This window comes from Mauremys reevesii, linkage group 1 (genome assembly GCF_016161935.1).
Source record: "Mauremys reevesii isolate NIE-2019 linkage group 1, ASM1616193v1, whole genome shotgun sequence".
In the NCBI taxonomy this organism is placed as follows: Eukaryota; Metazoa; Chordata; order Testudines; family Geoemydidae; genus Mauremys; species Mauremys reevesii.
In genome coordinates, this window is record NC_052623.1 from 114,851,130 (window position 1) to 114,864,580 (window position 13,451).

The following is a 13,451-nucleotide window of genomic DNA, read 5'->3' on the forward strand; positions in this document are numbered from 1 at the left end:
CTGGAGAGTACGTTCTACCTGTACAAAACCTGGTGTCTTTCGAGGTAAGGAGATTTTAGAATCCCTTAAATATGGGGCTGTATCAGCAACTCTTCAATCTTATTTCCAATAGTTTTATAGCTACTGGCTCTCAGGACACTGGCAGCCCTTGATGGTTTTAATGTTTCAGGACTGGCCATTTCCCTGGAACATGAGGGCCTGCTGGAGGGAAAGAGAAGGACTCAGAGGAAGGTTTGGGTTAGCTTATGCAGGCAGAATGAGTTGCATCCTGCCCTTCTGCTCCCTGACCAACCCTTCTACTCTGCATCTTTGTACTAGCAGTGTCAGGGTGGGCCAGAGGCAGTGCAGGGAGCACACAGTGGCAGGGACAGCGAGGAGTAGGCATCCTGGCATGGAATAAAGCAACCGCAGCAGGCCAGGAAAGCCAACAGAGAACAGGAAACTATTGGGGGCGGGAAGGCCTCTCAGAACAGCATCAAGGGCTACCAGTGTCCAGAGAGGGGGTTTGAGTAGAAGGAAGGCAGACTGAGCTGGGAGTTAACTCTGCACTTGTTCCTCAGTGTACAACCATAAAGACTGTGCGTGTTAGAATTCTAAGGGTTATAGTTCCGGGTTAGCGTTCTGCATTCTTGCTGTAAATGTTTGGTTTGTTAATTAAAGAGGATCTCTGAAGCTACAGCAATTCCACACTGAAATCAGCTTTGGTTATTGTGGTAAAAATCGCTAGCCAACTTCTCGCTCCACCACAATGATCCTCTTTCCTGCTTCAGCAACACAGATTGCGGTGTACCTGTTAAACCACAACTCCACCACTCAGTTAGGGAGCGGTTGTTTAAAATTGCTCTTCTGCCAGAAACAGGGGTTGTATCCCCATGACAGCCACTCAGATCCATTGCAGTGAGGAGTGGTTTCTTAATCATTAGCTGGACTTCCAAGCATTGTGGAAGATTATCTTCTACAAAAGTGATATTTACCATCTCCTAATGTTCCTACAAAGACCCACCAGTAGAACTGTGGTGAATGCAGCTCAGCACAGAAAATCTTGCAGTTTATGCTTAATTCATAGAAGCCCTGGAGCGGGTGAACTAACTGCCACTTGGAGGAATTGAACATTCAAAAAAACAATTACTTAACAGACTGAGTTGTTACATTTTTTTAACATTCACACAGTAATTGGCACAGAATATGCATTATTCACTAAATGCGCTGCTCAGCCCTTTACTCACATGCTATACTAGCTGACGTGATAGGTTACAACTGTTATCTAGTCTTTTCATTAAATTTGGACTAAACTTAGATTAGAAGGACACACTTTTCAGAAATAAAACACTTCTTTTAATTGGCAAGTAGAACACACAGTACAGATTATTAGTATTTTATAAACAGAATATTAAGTTACAAATACAGGTTAAAATTGCAATTAAATGGCAGCTAACAGCTTGGAGTCCAAAATTCATGTTCTGCAACACTTTTCTATTTCCCATCCCCCACTCTTCCTGGTGATAATGAATACATGACAATCATCTATTGGGATTCTGCTCTACAGCATCTTGTATGCTCCAAATGCAATGAGGACACTGTTGAAGATTTATTTGATAACACTTTAGGAAAAGATACGAATATCTTCACATTAAAAAGCTGAAAGTTTAATATTTTCTGATCCAATTCAACTGAAAAACAATACCCAGTTCTGCTGCACAGAAGCTTACGACCCATAACTTCCAGGACATCGCATGGGCTTCGGTGCAATCTCAGCTAGATGCTTATTGAATCAGACCCTTACAGAGGAGAGTTATGGCATACAACTAACCAGCACACGTACATATATATTTTTTAATTCCTCTCCTCAACATTTGTTGATATTACTGAGATACATAGTTCACTCCACTTCCTCTACATTCAGAATGCATTAATACACAAACTAATGTACTAAAGCTTAAATTACTTTTAGCAAACTTTTATTTACATATTTTTTTAAAAGATTTAAAAAAAAACTTTCCTGGAAAAGTATAAATCTATATTCCAAAAAAACAAGTGATGCCAAGATAGCATGGATCTCAATTTTTAAGCGTTATTCAGTAGCAAACCATCTCCGAAGACTTATGCTTGGGGACTTGGTGTATTTCAGCTGTCAGGCACAGGGCTCTAAGCACTCTCCCTGCTGCAGTGGAAAGCAGTGACAGTTTTCAAAATCAGAACAAATTGTTTAGCCTCCCCTTAAAATATCAATTGTTGTTGTAGCCATGTTGGTCCCAGAATATTAGAGAGACAAGGTGGGGGAGGTAATATCGTTTATTGGACCAACTTCTGTTGGTGAGAGAGCAGAGCTTACACAGAGTGCTTCTTCAGGTGTGGGGAATGTAAGCTTGAAAAGCTTGTTTCTCTCACCAACAGAATTTGGTCCAATAAAATATATCACTGTCCTCACTTTGTCTATCTAATCTCCTTAAAATGGCACTTCCAAAATAGCCATTCAAATCTTACTGTGACTAGACTGTATAGCAAACTAATGTCAATCCGAGACATTTTCTTTTACCTGCTCTAATTCATTTTAGTTAATTTCATTAGAGAACCAAGATTTCATATTGAAAACAAAAGTCCACTGAAGGTTTTGTAGAAATAACTTTGTATCTCAAAAATATCAAGAGTACCATTCAGATCTGGATTTCAATTAAAAACTGTGCATCTTTAACAGAAATTATGCTACCGTAAAAATAAAAGTCCTGCTCCTCGACCAGCTCTCAATAATACAAGCTACAATGTGGGAGACGACACTATGCATCCAAAGAAGTGGGCTGTAGCCCACGAAAGCTTATGCTCAAATAAATTTGTTAGTCTCTAAGGTGCCACAAGTACTCCTGTTCTTTTTGCGGATACAGACTATCACGGCTGCTACTCTGAAACCTAAAAAAAGAAGGGCTTTTTTACCACTTCCTTTTTTAATGTAGGCATTAAAAGCAGTGTTGCTAAGCTTTTCCTAATATAGCATGCAGATGTGTGACATAACATACAATGACCAGGAACAACCCCCCTCTCCCCAAAAAAAAACAGTAACAAACAATTCTAGAAAATGCTGCCTTTCAACGGCTTGCTTGGTTTCAGCAATGTAAGAAATTGCCAGAGTGTCAAGATGAAGTCCACACACCTTGATCATTGAACTGATCACTAGATTCCAAGAAACCAAAGCAAATATAAAAACATACACACACACTCTCTCTCTCTCTCACGCACACACACAACAGCAGCTGCCTAGTAGGCAGAGTTCAGTCATCTGTTGATAATCAGATGAATAAAGTGCATAGCAACTATCGTAACAGTTCTTGGAGAGAGAACAACACACTTAGCAAGTCCCAAAGTTTGTAAGCTTGACACTTATCTACATTTTGCTACATGTGGCTTCCCTTTTATTTTAGTTTTTAAGATTGTTGCTTCATTGATTTGACCCTTCAGCACCATCCTGTGATCTCCTTCACACTTTAAATGGAATGTGCTGAGATTTCAGATTGCTGCCTGATGTAACTCTGGAAACTCTTGTCCCCAATAGGATGTTCCCTAAAAAAGGGAGAAAAAAGTTGGAGGAACTGTTATATTTATATTGTATTGCTTGTTGGAATATAATCTTCTTACAATAGTTATACTGTAACAGAAAACCATAAAAGCAAATATTTATTAGAAGTGAGGTCAGTTAATTTCAGTTATATTCATGTTGTAGCTGTGTATTTGAGTTGAACTGGGGGAATTCCTGGGTCTGTTTCAGTATTTGTTTTTTAATGTCAAGTATACCCAGAGCTTTGAATGGGCACTTTTTTTGATACTCAGTATAAATCTAAATAAATGGATGTAGCTGACTGAACTAATATTTTCAACTAGCTCTGTACAATATTCAGGGCTAAACAGAGGCATCTTCTGATATTTAGCTGACATTTTATGGGCATGTATTCCTTTTTTTCCCTAATAATCTTGCTACAAAGTTTTCGCGTTTCATACATTTTTGTCTTCAAATACTTTTTACCACTGTCTCTATCTAGTCAAAAGAAAGCATTTTACAAATTATTTATAAACCGTTCAAAGTACAATCAGACTAAGCCTCCGTTAACATCTTGTACCAGCTGCAGCTGTCGGATTTTTCCTACTCTATTGTTTTGAATACCAGAACGTAACCAAATCACATTCTGTTTTACAGAGCTACTGAACAAACTATACTTACTGGCTTCCATATTTTGTCTTCTTGAATTTATCCCTCTTGTACTGAGCATGTTCCTGTTCCAAAGTTCCAACACCGTCTATGATCTGCTTTAGTGTTTTATAGGTCTCCTTTGGGTCATCAATGATAAATGTTGAATACTCTTCTTGTTCTGGCCCATCATATACAGATTTGCTCCCACAGGCCTCTATGAAAACAAATTAAAAAAAAAGGTAGGACAGGCACACTGTAAAAAATAGTTTAATTGGGGTCACATATGCCAACCGGTGTCACTTTGCTGGTAATTAGAAACTAAAGTTGGTCTTGCATTAGAAGTTAAGTACTATTGATTAAGAAGCAAGATGCATTCATCTATGTTCCCAAGAGGCCATTAGACGTCTAAGTGTGAATTTTCAAGAGAAGCTTAACTATAACAATTACAAATCGTACAGTCGTGAATGACATTCTACAGAACTGCTGTGAAAAGGATCATAGAACAAGCTGAAGTAAATCAGAACCTCAATAACATCTGCCCTAAATGAGAACATTCTAGAAATGTGAGAAGTTACAACACTCACTACACTTTCTGTGCTATAAGTAGTTTTTTTGGCCAAGTAACTAGGACACTTGCAAATACCTCATAGTATGCTCTACTTTCGTGTTACAATGGGGCATACTAGAAGTGGGGAGAGGAAATATTTTAATCTCTGTCTGTATTTCACTGGTTTTCTAGGTTTTCTTCTGTTTCCATCTCAGTTTCCCAGTTACCTCTCCTTGCTGAGCTGCCTGGGCCAGAAGCAGGGTCTTCTCTGAATGCTGAAACAAGATGCTGCTTCTGGAAGTGATGATTCAAAAATGGAGGGGAGATAGGCAGAGATCGGCAGCTCAGAAGTGGTAGGAAATCTTAAGTTTGTAAATGCATGGTGGCCAGAAATGGATTAAAGTACTTTGCAAGCTGCATGTCTGACACTTCTGGCTTATATCATGTTATAAAATAAAGTACTATTTAAAGTTGAGCATTGCACTTAAGGCTTCTCTGCTACTCCATCTACTGAGTTAGGATCTAAAGTTTGGCATATTGTAATGCAGAATATTTTTCTGGCTTGCCCAGCAGCAGTAGCTTTTTAGGCTGTTCCTTTCATTACTTTTATCCCTCACTGAATATCTCCTCCTAGACACTTGAAAAGCAAAATTGGGCTGGAAAATACTCATTTCTTATATATACATGGAGTCATATTCTATTGATATATCCAAAACAGCCAGTGTGGGAAACTGTTTGGATTCAGCATACGCTGGGGAATCGAGTCAGAGAAATATGCACACGGCTTCTGGTAACATAAAACCATTTTCCACTGAAAACTCAACTTGGCTGCTTCTTCCTTACAAGATCAGTACAATTCTAGTTAGTGCACAATCTAATCTGCCAATTCAGAGCATGCAAACTATGCTCTATGCCTAAACTACATTAGGGTTCTGGGGTTAAGACCATATTTCAAACAACTGTTACACAAAACATTCTTTGCATGTGACTCTTCCACTGGGTACCAAAAATAAGTCACATAACCTTCCATGGCAGCAGTAAAAAGTTAAATGATGATCACACTGTTATGCAAATATGTATCCGCACAGTTGGTCCAGAGGTATCAGGAGAATAAAATTAAGTTATTTTCTTATTTCTAGAAGCAGTGAAAGGACACTTCTTCATGCTCACCTTGCATTTTCTCCAACTTAGGCATATATAAGTTGAAAAGGGAGTAAATGCGTTCAGTTTCTCTATCTCCATCTATGTCTAGTTGTATATTTGCAGGGAGGCCTCTGTAAAACATAAAAAAGGGAGGCAGTGATAGTACCATTCTCTGTCAGACGGGTTTAAAAAAATCTCTTTTAGAGCACGAGAGCAACACTACACACCTAATATCATGAATATGGGAGTGTGAATCATTTTCATCTTTATATGCAGGCATTAAAAGCAAGGTGTTGCTAAGCTTTTCTTAATCCTGCAGATATGTGGCATACCACACAACAACACTACAAACCTAACATAATAGGTGCAGAAGTTTGTATCATTTTCTTCTTTGAAAGTGAGTATTCAAGAAAAGGTGCTAGACCCGGTGTCCTGGATCCTGAAGCTGTCTCTTTTTTCACAGACCAGGTCAGGGTGATGACATTTTAAACTACACCACACACTGACTATCCAACATGTCTACACTTTAACTCAGAAAAGAAGATTCTTTTATACAAATACTCAGACCTTTGGGGGATTAATGAATGTGGCTAGGCAGACAGATACAGTGAGAAGATAGCTAAGTCTCAGGCCATTCAATTCTTGGCCTCGGAGGGTATGTCTACACTGCACACTAAGTTCAGGCTCTGGCTCACATTTGAATCCAAGCCCCCATTCCGTCCACACAGGGTACGTCTACACTAACAAAAGACCTGTGGCACGGCTACGGCTGGCCCAGGTCAGCTGATTCAGGCTTGCAGGACTAAAAAATGGCACTTTAGATGTTCAGGCTGGAGCCCAGGCTCTGAAACGCTGTGAGGGGGATGAGTCTCAGAGTCCAGGCTCCAGCCCGAGTCCGAACGTTTATGCTGCAATTTTTAGCCCCGCAGCCTGAACCATGCGAGCCAAAGTCAATTGACCAAGGCTTCGAGACTTGGCTTTTATTGGAGTGTAGATGTACCCACAGAAACAGTCTGAGTCAGGTCAGCAAGCACTCAGGACCCGGCCCTAGAGTTCAAGCCCTGTCATTTTGCTGTGTGGAGACAGCTCAAGCCACGGACCCGAGTCAGAAGCTCTGTGTAATGCAGCATGGACACAATAGCATGATTGAGATACCCGGGTCCAGCAGTTATAAGCCCAGGTTTACAATGCAGTTTGGACACTCAAGCAGGGGCTTCAAAATCCTGAGTGCCCAGGCCCAGGTCCCACAGATCTGGATTTACAATGCAGCGTACAATGCAGGTTTACAATACAGGTTACCAACAACCAGGCTATTAGTTTTTGTGAGGACAACAGCTGTTCTCTAGGGACGGGAGTGAAACCACCAACTCATTTCACACAGGGTGCTGGAGACCCTACAAATAATAGCAGCACTGGTTTTTGTTAGTCTAGATGTTGTCTTCAGTTTAACATACGAGCAAGGAATGGAAAGCCGCTCCTTCTGAGCTGTAGGCTGTTTTAGGAGCTTAAGATTTTTGCTCTGACATACTATGGTTTTGAATTTTATCCTGTACTAGACGTACTAATGTCTCATGTACTAAGAAGATAGAGCAATTTAACCATGGTCCGAAGATGCCACTTGCACTAGGTATGAGAAGAAGATTGGGATGACAACACAACCGATCTAGGACAACAGTTTGTTATCTAGAACCCAGAGATGCCCAGGCAGCTTGCACTTCTTCACAAATATTACCTACTGGGAGGCCACATTGCACATACTTAACATGTCCCTGGCAGAATTTAAAACAAGCAGTGTCCTTACCCAGTGCAGGGTGTACAGCCGGGAGTATTATCTGCAGTGGCCTTACAGCACAGCCAGTGTCCATTAAGGTATGCGGAAGGGTGGTAGACTGTGAGGCGTTTCTTGTTGCACTGGCTAACTTTAGTAAGTATGTCAATCCAGTCCTTGGCCTCGACACAGTTATTTGCCTGGATGTACAGGACTCTCTCAGGCTGAATCACTTGGAACATCTGAAAACAAGGAAATAAGCCACAGACTGAACCACCAATTTAATCAACACTAGAGTCAATTTAAAAGAATACAAAGTAAAGGAGGAAGTCTTAACAGCATAAACCTCTATATTAGAAGGTACAGTCTGATCAATGGATTATTAAAGGAAACAGGAAAAGGTTTTAGACCAAAAGATGCATCTAGAAGCAGCAAGAAATCCTATTAAACACAAATGGATCTGAAAACTGAAAGATTAATTATTTCTTTAAAAATAAAACCTCTCTCTTTGTGCAACATGTTAATCCTGCTCCTACAGGAGACAATTTATAAACAACTGAGATTAATTTGCTTGCTGAGGAACACACCCTTAGAGTGATCAGTGAGAGTCAGAGATACAATTTTAGTAATGTTGCAGCTTCGAGTTTTGGAAGGCTGACAGAGAAAGCAAATGCTGGGCTGAAAGGAAACGCTCTTTGTAGTGGGAGGGGGAAGAATTGAGTTTGCAATCAGCCGCCAGGCCTATTTTGCTTTAACTGACACAAAATGAACCTCTTAGCACTTGTTTTGATGTTCTTTCCCTTTTATAATCACCTGCACACAATAAATATAACCACTAATAAAGTAACAGTAAATGAATAAAGCTTCCTTGTGAATATACAGGGGTGTGTTAGTGGCTCAAATTATTAAAATGTTTATGTCATGTTAATGCTTAGGCACTCCAAATCACAACTGGGATTCCATTTTGTAGATGCTGTATGAACATTCAGGAAGACACAGTCCCGACCCCAAACAGCTTGCAATCAAAGAAATCACAACCACTATCAATCCTTTTCCATGCTCTTCCTTCCTCTTGCAAAGGTAACATTTCAAACCTAATTCCTTTGCCAGATAAACTGATAGCTGAAAATCTGTTGGGGATTACTGAGGTTGAAGTTAATGAGATAACAGCAAATACTGGAAAAGCAAAATCAAGAACTTGAAGTTCATATAACTTTTCTAAATATTTAGCATTCACTGGTTTTCTTTCACCTTTCATGTTTAACTAAGTCCCCCCTAAAATTAAAATCTGCACATTACTGTTTGTATATGGCTAAGTATTATTTCTCATACGACTGTGTCCTCAGGGTTATCAATTTTTTTTGTATAAACCTTTCTGAATTACAAACACAGAGATCATTGTCCCAGATTGTACACTGACAGGATAAGGGATAGTATTTTAAAGGAAGCTCACTTGAATACATGGTATCAGTTCAGTCTCTGCTCCCTTTATTACACTTTAAGGTTTCTATACTTCGAAACTAGGAATACCCCCTCTATTTCACAAGTGAACTTCTTGATTTAAATGGAATTTTCACCGAAAGACAAAGGGAAAGGAAGGCTTCAGTTGGCATTTTTCCTGTGTTCAGTATTTTTTTTTTTTTACTGATACCAGACACCAAATAAAAAGGTGGGCACTTCACCACAATACTGATATAGCAATTATTAGTGTGATCAGCTAGGCATGAGCAAAGTGTGGACAAAATGCAGTATCCCTTTTAAAAACTTGCCAGGAGAAAAAGTGCTAATTTGAGCTGAGACGGGAATTGCAAGTCTCGGGCATACAGCTCAGCCCCTGTTTAACACAGAGCTGTAGGAAACTGAATTTTAACACACTGCTTAGTGTAGCGGAGCTCTGTATGTAACAATAAAGGAACAAATTTATAAGGGATATGTGGTTGTGGAATGGGATACCATTATTAATGACCTAATGTATAGAAACTGTTACTGAGAAGCCAACAGTTAAGCCAAGAATTTCAAGTAGTTGCAAGACCTTTTCTGGCTCAAAAAGCACCAGACACAGCACTTGTTCTTAAAGCAATATTCTTCAAAAGACCAGAAAGTTACTTGTAAAACAACTCTCTGCTCAAGGATCCTGAGGACTTCTTGAAAGAAGAGAGACAGACTGGCTGGGCGTACTGTGCCCTTACGTGGTGCTGGCATCTACTACACATTATGAAACTTATTAGGAATGATGAAAATGATTTGGAGCAAGATGATGAACACGGATGCCAAGAAAATATTTATAGTAGATGTGGATCTTTAAACATACTTTGCATCCAGTATGGAGAATTCACATGAGCTGCATCGGCAGCAGGGTTTTAGAATTCTGCCCATATCATTGTATTCTATTTCTACATTCTAAGAGAAACAGAAATTCTCTGATATTGAAAATAATCCAGCAGAAAGCCTCATTGGCTGGGGAGGTGGGCAATAGCATATTCTACCATTTCCAGGAGAGACTTGGGGGAATTTTATCTTGAAATATGTTCAAAGATCTGCATTTCCCATGCAAAAAGGAATGCTTGACCTCAAAGCACAGTTCTATTCTGAAAACTACGTAAATGTTGTATCTTTTGGTTTTTATTCAACAACTACTTAAGTTAACTATGCAGTGAGGAGGTACCCTAAGAAACAGTGAGCTACAGCCTACTGCATCTTGTTACAGACAATCAGAGCAGTGCCACTGTTATCACATTACAGACAAACAGAGAAATGCCATTGAGTTGAGCATAGGGTCTCGCTTTGCTCAGCCAATCAGTAAAAATACTATCACAGGTCTGGTATCTGGTCTAAGCCTGAATATTACCCACCCTGGTCCTCAGAGCCCATGTAATTTAGGAAGTGGAAGGATCAATTGACACAGAAGCTGGAAGTCATAACAATTTATGAATAAATACCTATTTTAGATAATGTTTAGAAACAGATAAAAAATAATTAATTTTATAAGACCTCTCAGATCTGTATAGTTGGAATCATGATACCTATGGTAGCTGACTTAAAGAGGCAAAGGAGTATGAAAAAGGATTGTGACATCACTTAAATTCATATATATTTCTAAAAACAGTTTCTGTATAATAGATGGTATACATCAAATACATAAAAGCATGCTCTGGTATGCCACTCTTAAGAAATGCAGCCATCCTGCACACATGCCAACAAAACTGTTATATCACACTATCAAGCTCAGATGGTGTAAAGGTTATATTGGCAAGTGTCTGGGACCACACCTCTCATTCCCATATATTCTATACCAGATACATACATGCTATGTCATTATTCTATGAGGATATGCTAGCGGATAGAGTATTGCAAGATAATGTGCTCCATTGTAAATGTAAGGAGTTAATTCATTCCCAAGGATCAGACCTAGAGCTGATGGGAAGGGCAGAGACTCAGTTGCCTTACCTGTGTCCAACTATCTAGAGCCCAGACAGCTGATCAGCAGTGAGTGGGCAGTACTAAGTGTGTGCTGCAGATAACTAAATCCGGATACCGCTGACAGGGCCACATTAAAAATCTCAATGGACTTCACTTTTCGACTCCCATGCCACTAGATACAGAACAAGCAGCTGTGGCTGTACGTCTTCCACTGGAAATCCAACACGAGTTACAAAAAGGAAAGAGGCGATTTGGTGGGGGTGGGGGACCAAGACAAATCCAACTAACAGTTGAAGATGACCTACTTACATTTTTCATTTTAAAGGACTCCTCCTCCAATTTCTCCACTGCCAGAATGTTTTCTATCGGAATGCTACACAGTGGGTGATCACCTGCAATAAACAATTGCAAGCTAAAGCTGCATAACTGTTCAAGTGTCACTTTGCCCTCTGCTCTTATTAAAAGCCCTGCTTTGATTTCTGTGAAGGAAGAGTTCAGTGTGACTGCAGGAAAGCTTGTTTTACTGACATGCTGTCAAAGTCTCAATATTACCTTAATTTCATTTCTGTTTTTAGCTGCAAAATGTGCCACCACCAAACCGCTTCAAAAATCACCTATTCAGGCAGTGAGTGGGGAAGTTGTAGACAGAACATTTTCCCTCAAGAGGCAGCAAAAAAAGGGAATCCCTCTTGTCCGTGCAGGTGATTAAGGATGGTGGGCATGATGCAGACTTCATGGTTGAGAGAGTTAAGTGATCTAATAGTTAATGGAATCTGCAAGCACTCCCTCAGCAAACGTACACAATAGGAGGAGTAGTTGTTACTCTCTACTGAATAAAAAAAATCCAAAAAATCTAGTTGGAAACTCCTGAAATAATCTTTATAATCTTAATCTAATATTAAGGACTTTACTTATGAACAAATGTTTGAAAGTTCAAAGCATGTACTCAAACCCCAGTGTACTTCTGTTAATAGTGCAAATGCTACAAAATTAATGAAAACCACTAAAGAGAGAGTCCATTTCTGGAATCCAATTGATAAGTGATAATGAATGCAAGAATAAAATTAATTAATTCAATAAAAGATGGGCATGTACGTGCCTGAGAATAATGAGACAATTAAAAAAAATCAGCAGTACTTCAGCAGTTTCATGTAAGTGGTAATTTTGATATTAATTACATTAAAACAGTTTATTTTACCCACTTGATGTAACCACACAGTGAAATATCAAGCACTGAAAAGTGAGGCAATTCCAGAAGTTGCAGATGGATTTCCTCTACAAGACTAACTCGGCACAATGCCCACATGTAGTGTTTTCTCTGTTTTTCATTTGAAATGTGGGCGCCAATGTGTTATTTATTGTTGTTAGTGTGTACCATAAAATGTGCAGTTACAACCTCAGCTCCCTGGAACTGCTTCACTTTTGAGTGCTTAATACAGCATTCCAAACCTTAACAATAAATTAACGCTAGGATATCAATTTGTGGGATTTGGCATTGTCCCATGCAAACCCAAACCCCAGCTTAAGGTTATTACAGGTATGTTCTGCCTTCTCAGCCCGTATGATAAACAAGTGTGAATGCACACACAGTGTATGTTAATTACTGATAGGGTACTGTAGAGTTTTAGTCCATAAACACATTCCAATAAGCATATGGTTTAATTCATATCAAAGCATTCAAATTCCACCCAAACTCTCTGAAATGGTTAGTACGAAGAATACACAGAAAGAAAAAGAAAAAAAAATCCATGTGCTTTTAAAAAATTTCCCTCTCTCCTCTCAGATACTTTTTCTATGTATTGTATTTTCTGCAGTTACAGATTTACAGAAATTAGGTTTTTATTGTAAAGTATGTTACCAAGGAGCTCCTTCTGTTCTCTTATACTGTTCTGTATGCTTAATCCATTGTTTTATTAGTGAAAAGTTAGAAAACAGAAAGGCAAACCTTTGTTACCTTTGCTTTTCTGATAGGTAAATTCATGGTTAGTCAGGCGAAACCATCTCTTCTTGAAGTTTTTCATACCAAATCGTTTTCTTCCTTGTGCTCTTTTGATCATAAACCTATTGTAAACGGGAAAGCGTTGTTACCTTAATGCACTCAGTTACAATCGCAAGTTGTCAAACTCCAAGAGAACACATTGAATACTTTCTAATACTAGGTTCCTGCCTAGGCTACAACTTGACCAGTTGAAAGTCTAGTGAGAGGTGTTACCCTGCATCTATACTAGGAAAAGAGAGGAACTTAGCTAGCATGTATTTGCTACGCTTAACCTAACTCTACCACTTTTCCCAGTCATGACAGAGTCTAAGAGGCTTAGATGATTTTCAACACCTAAAAGAGATGTACAAAACCTCGTTAGTACAAGAACTGTCTTATGTGAGTTAATCACTCATAC

At 39.2% G+C, this 13,451-nt stretch overlaps 1 protein-coding gene across 6 annotated transcripts in view; it reads right to left on the minus strand.

Annotated features, from left to right (window-relative positions):
- Nucleotides 1-1,322: 1,322 nt before the first annotated feature.
- Nucleotides 1,323-13,451, minus strand: part of RASA3 (RAS p21 protein activator 3) — a 197,384-nt gene continuing 185,255 nt past the window's right edge. For all 6 annotated transcript variants that reach the window (XM_039542281.1, XM_039542294.1, XM_039542303.1 and 3 more), the window contains 6 exons: nucleotides 13,010-13,116; nucleotides 11,365-11,447; nucleotides 7,669-7,877; nucleotides 5,895-5,998; nucleotides 4,208-4,391; nucleotides 1,323-3,552 (listed from right to left, as the gene is read on the minus strand). In XM_039542281.1, the coding sequence (XP_039398215.1) occupies nucleotides 3,477-3,552; nucleotides 4,208-4,391; nucleotides 5,895-5,998; nucleotides 7,669-7,877; nucleotides 11,365-11,447; nucleotides 13,010-13,116 (763 nt within the window). In that variant the 3' untranslated portion in view covers nucleotides 1,323-3,476. The remainder of the gene's footprint in view (nucleotides 3,553-4,207; nucleotides 4,392-5,894; nucleotides 5,999-7,668; nucleotides 7,878-11,364; nucleotides 11,448-13,009; nucleotides 13,117-13,451) is intronic.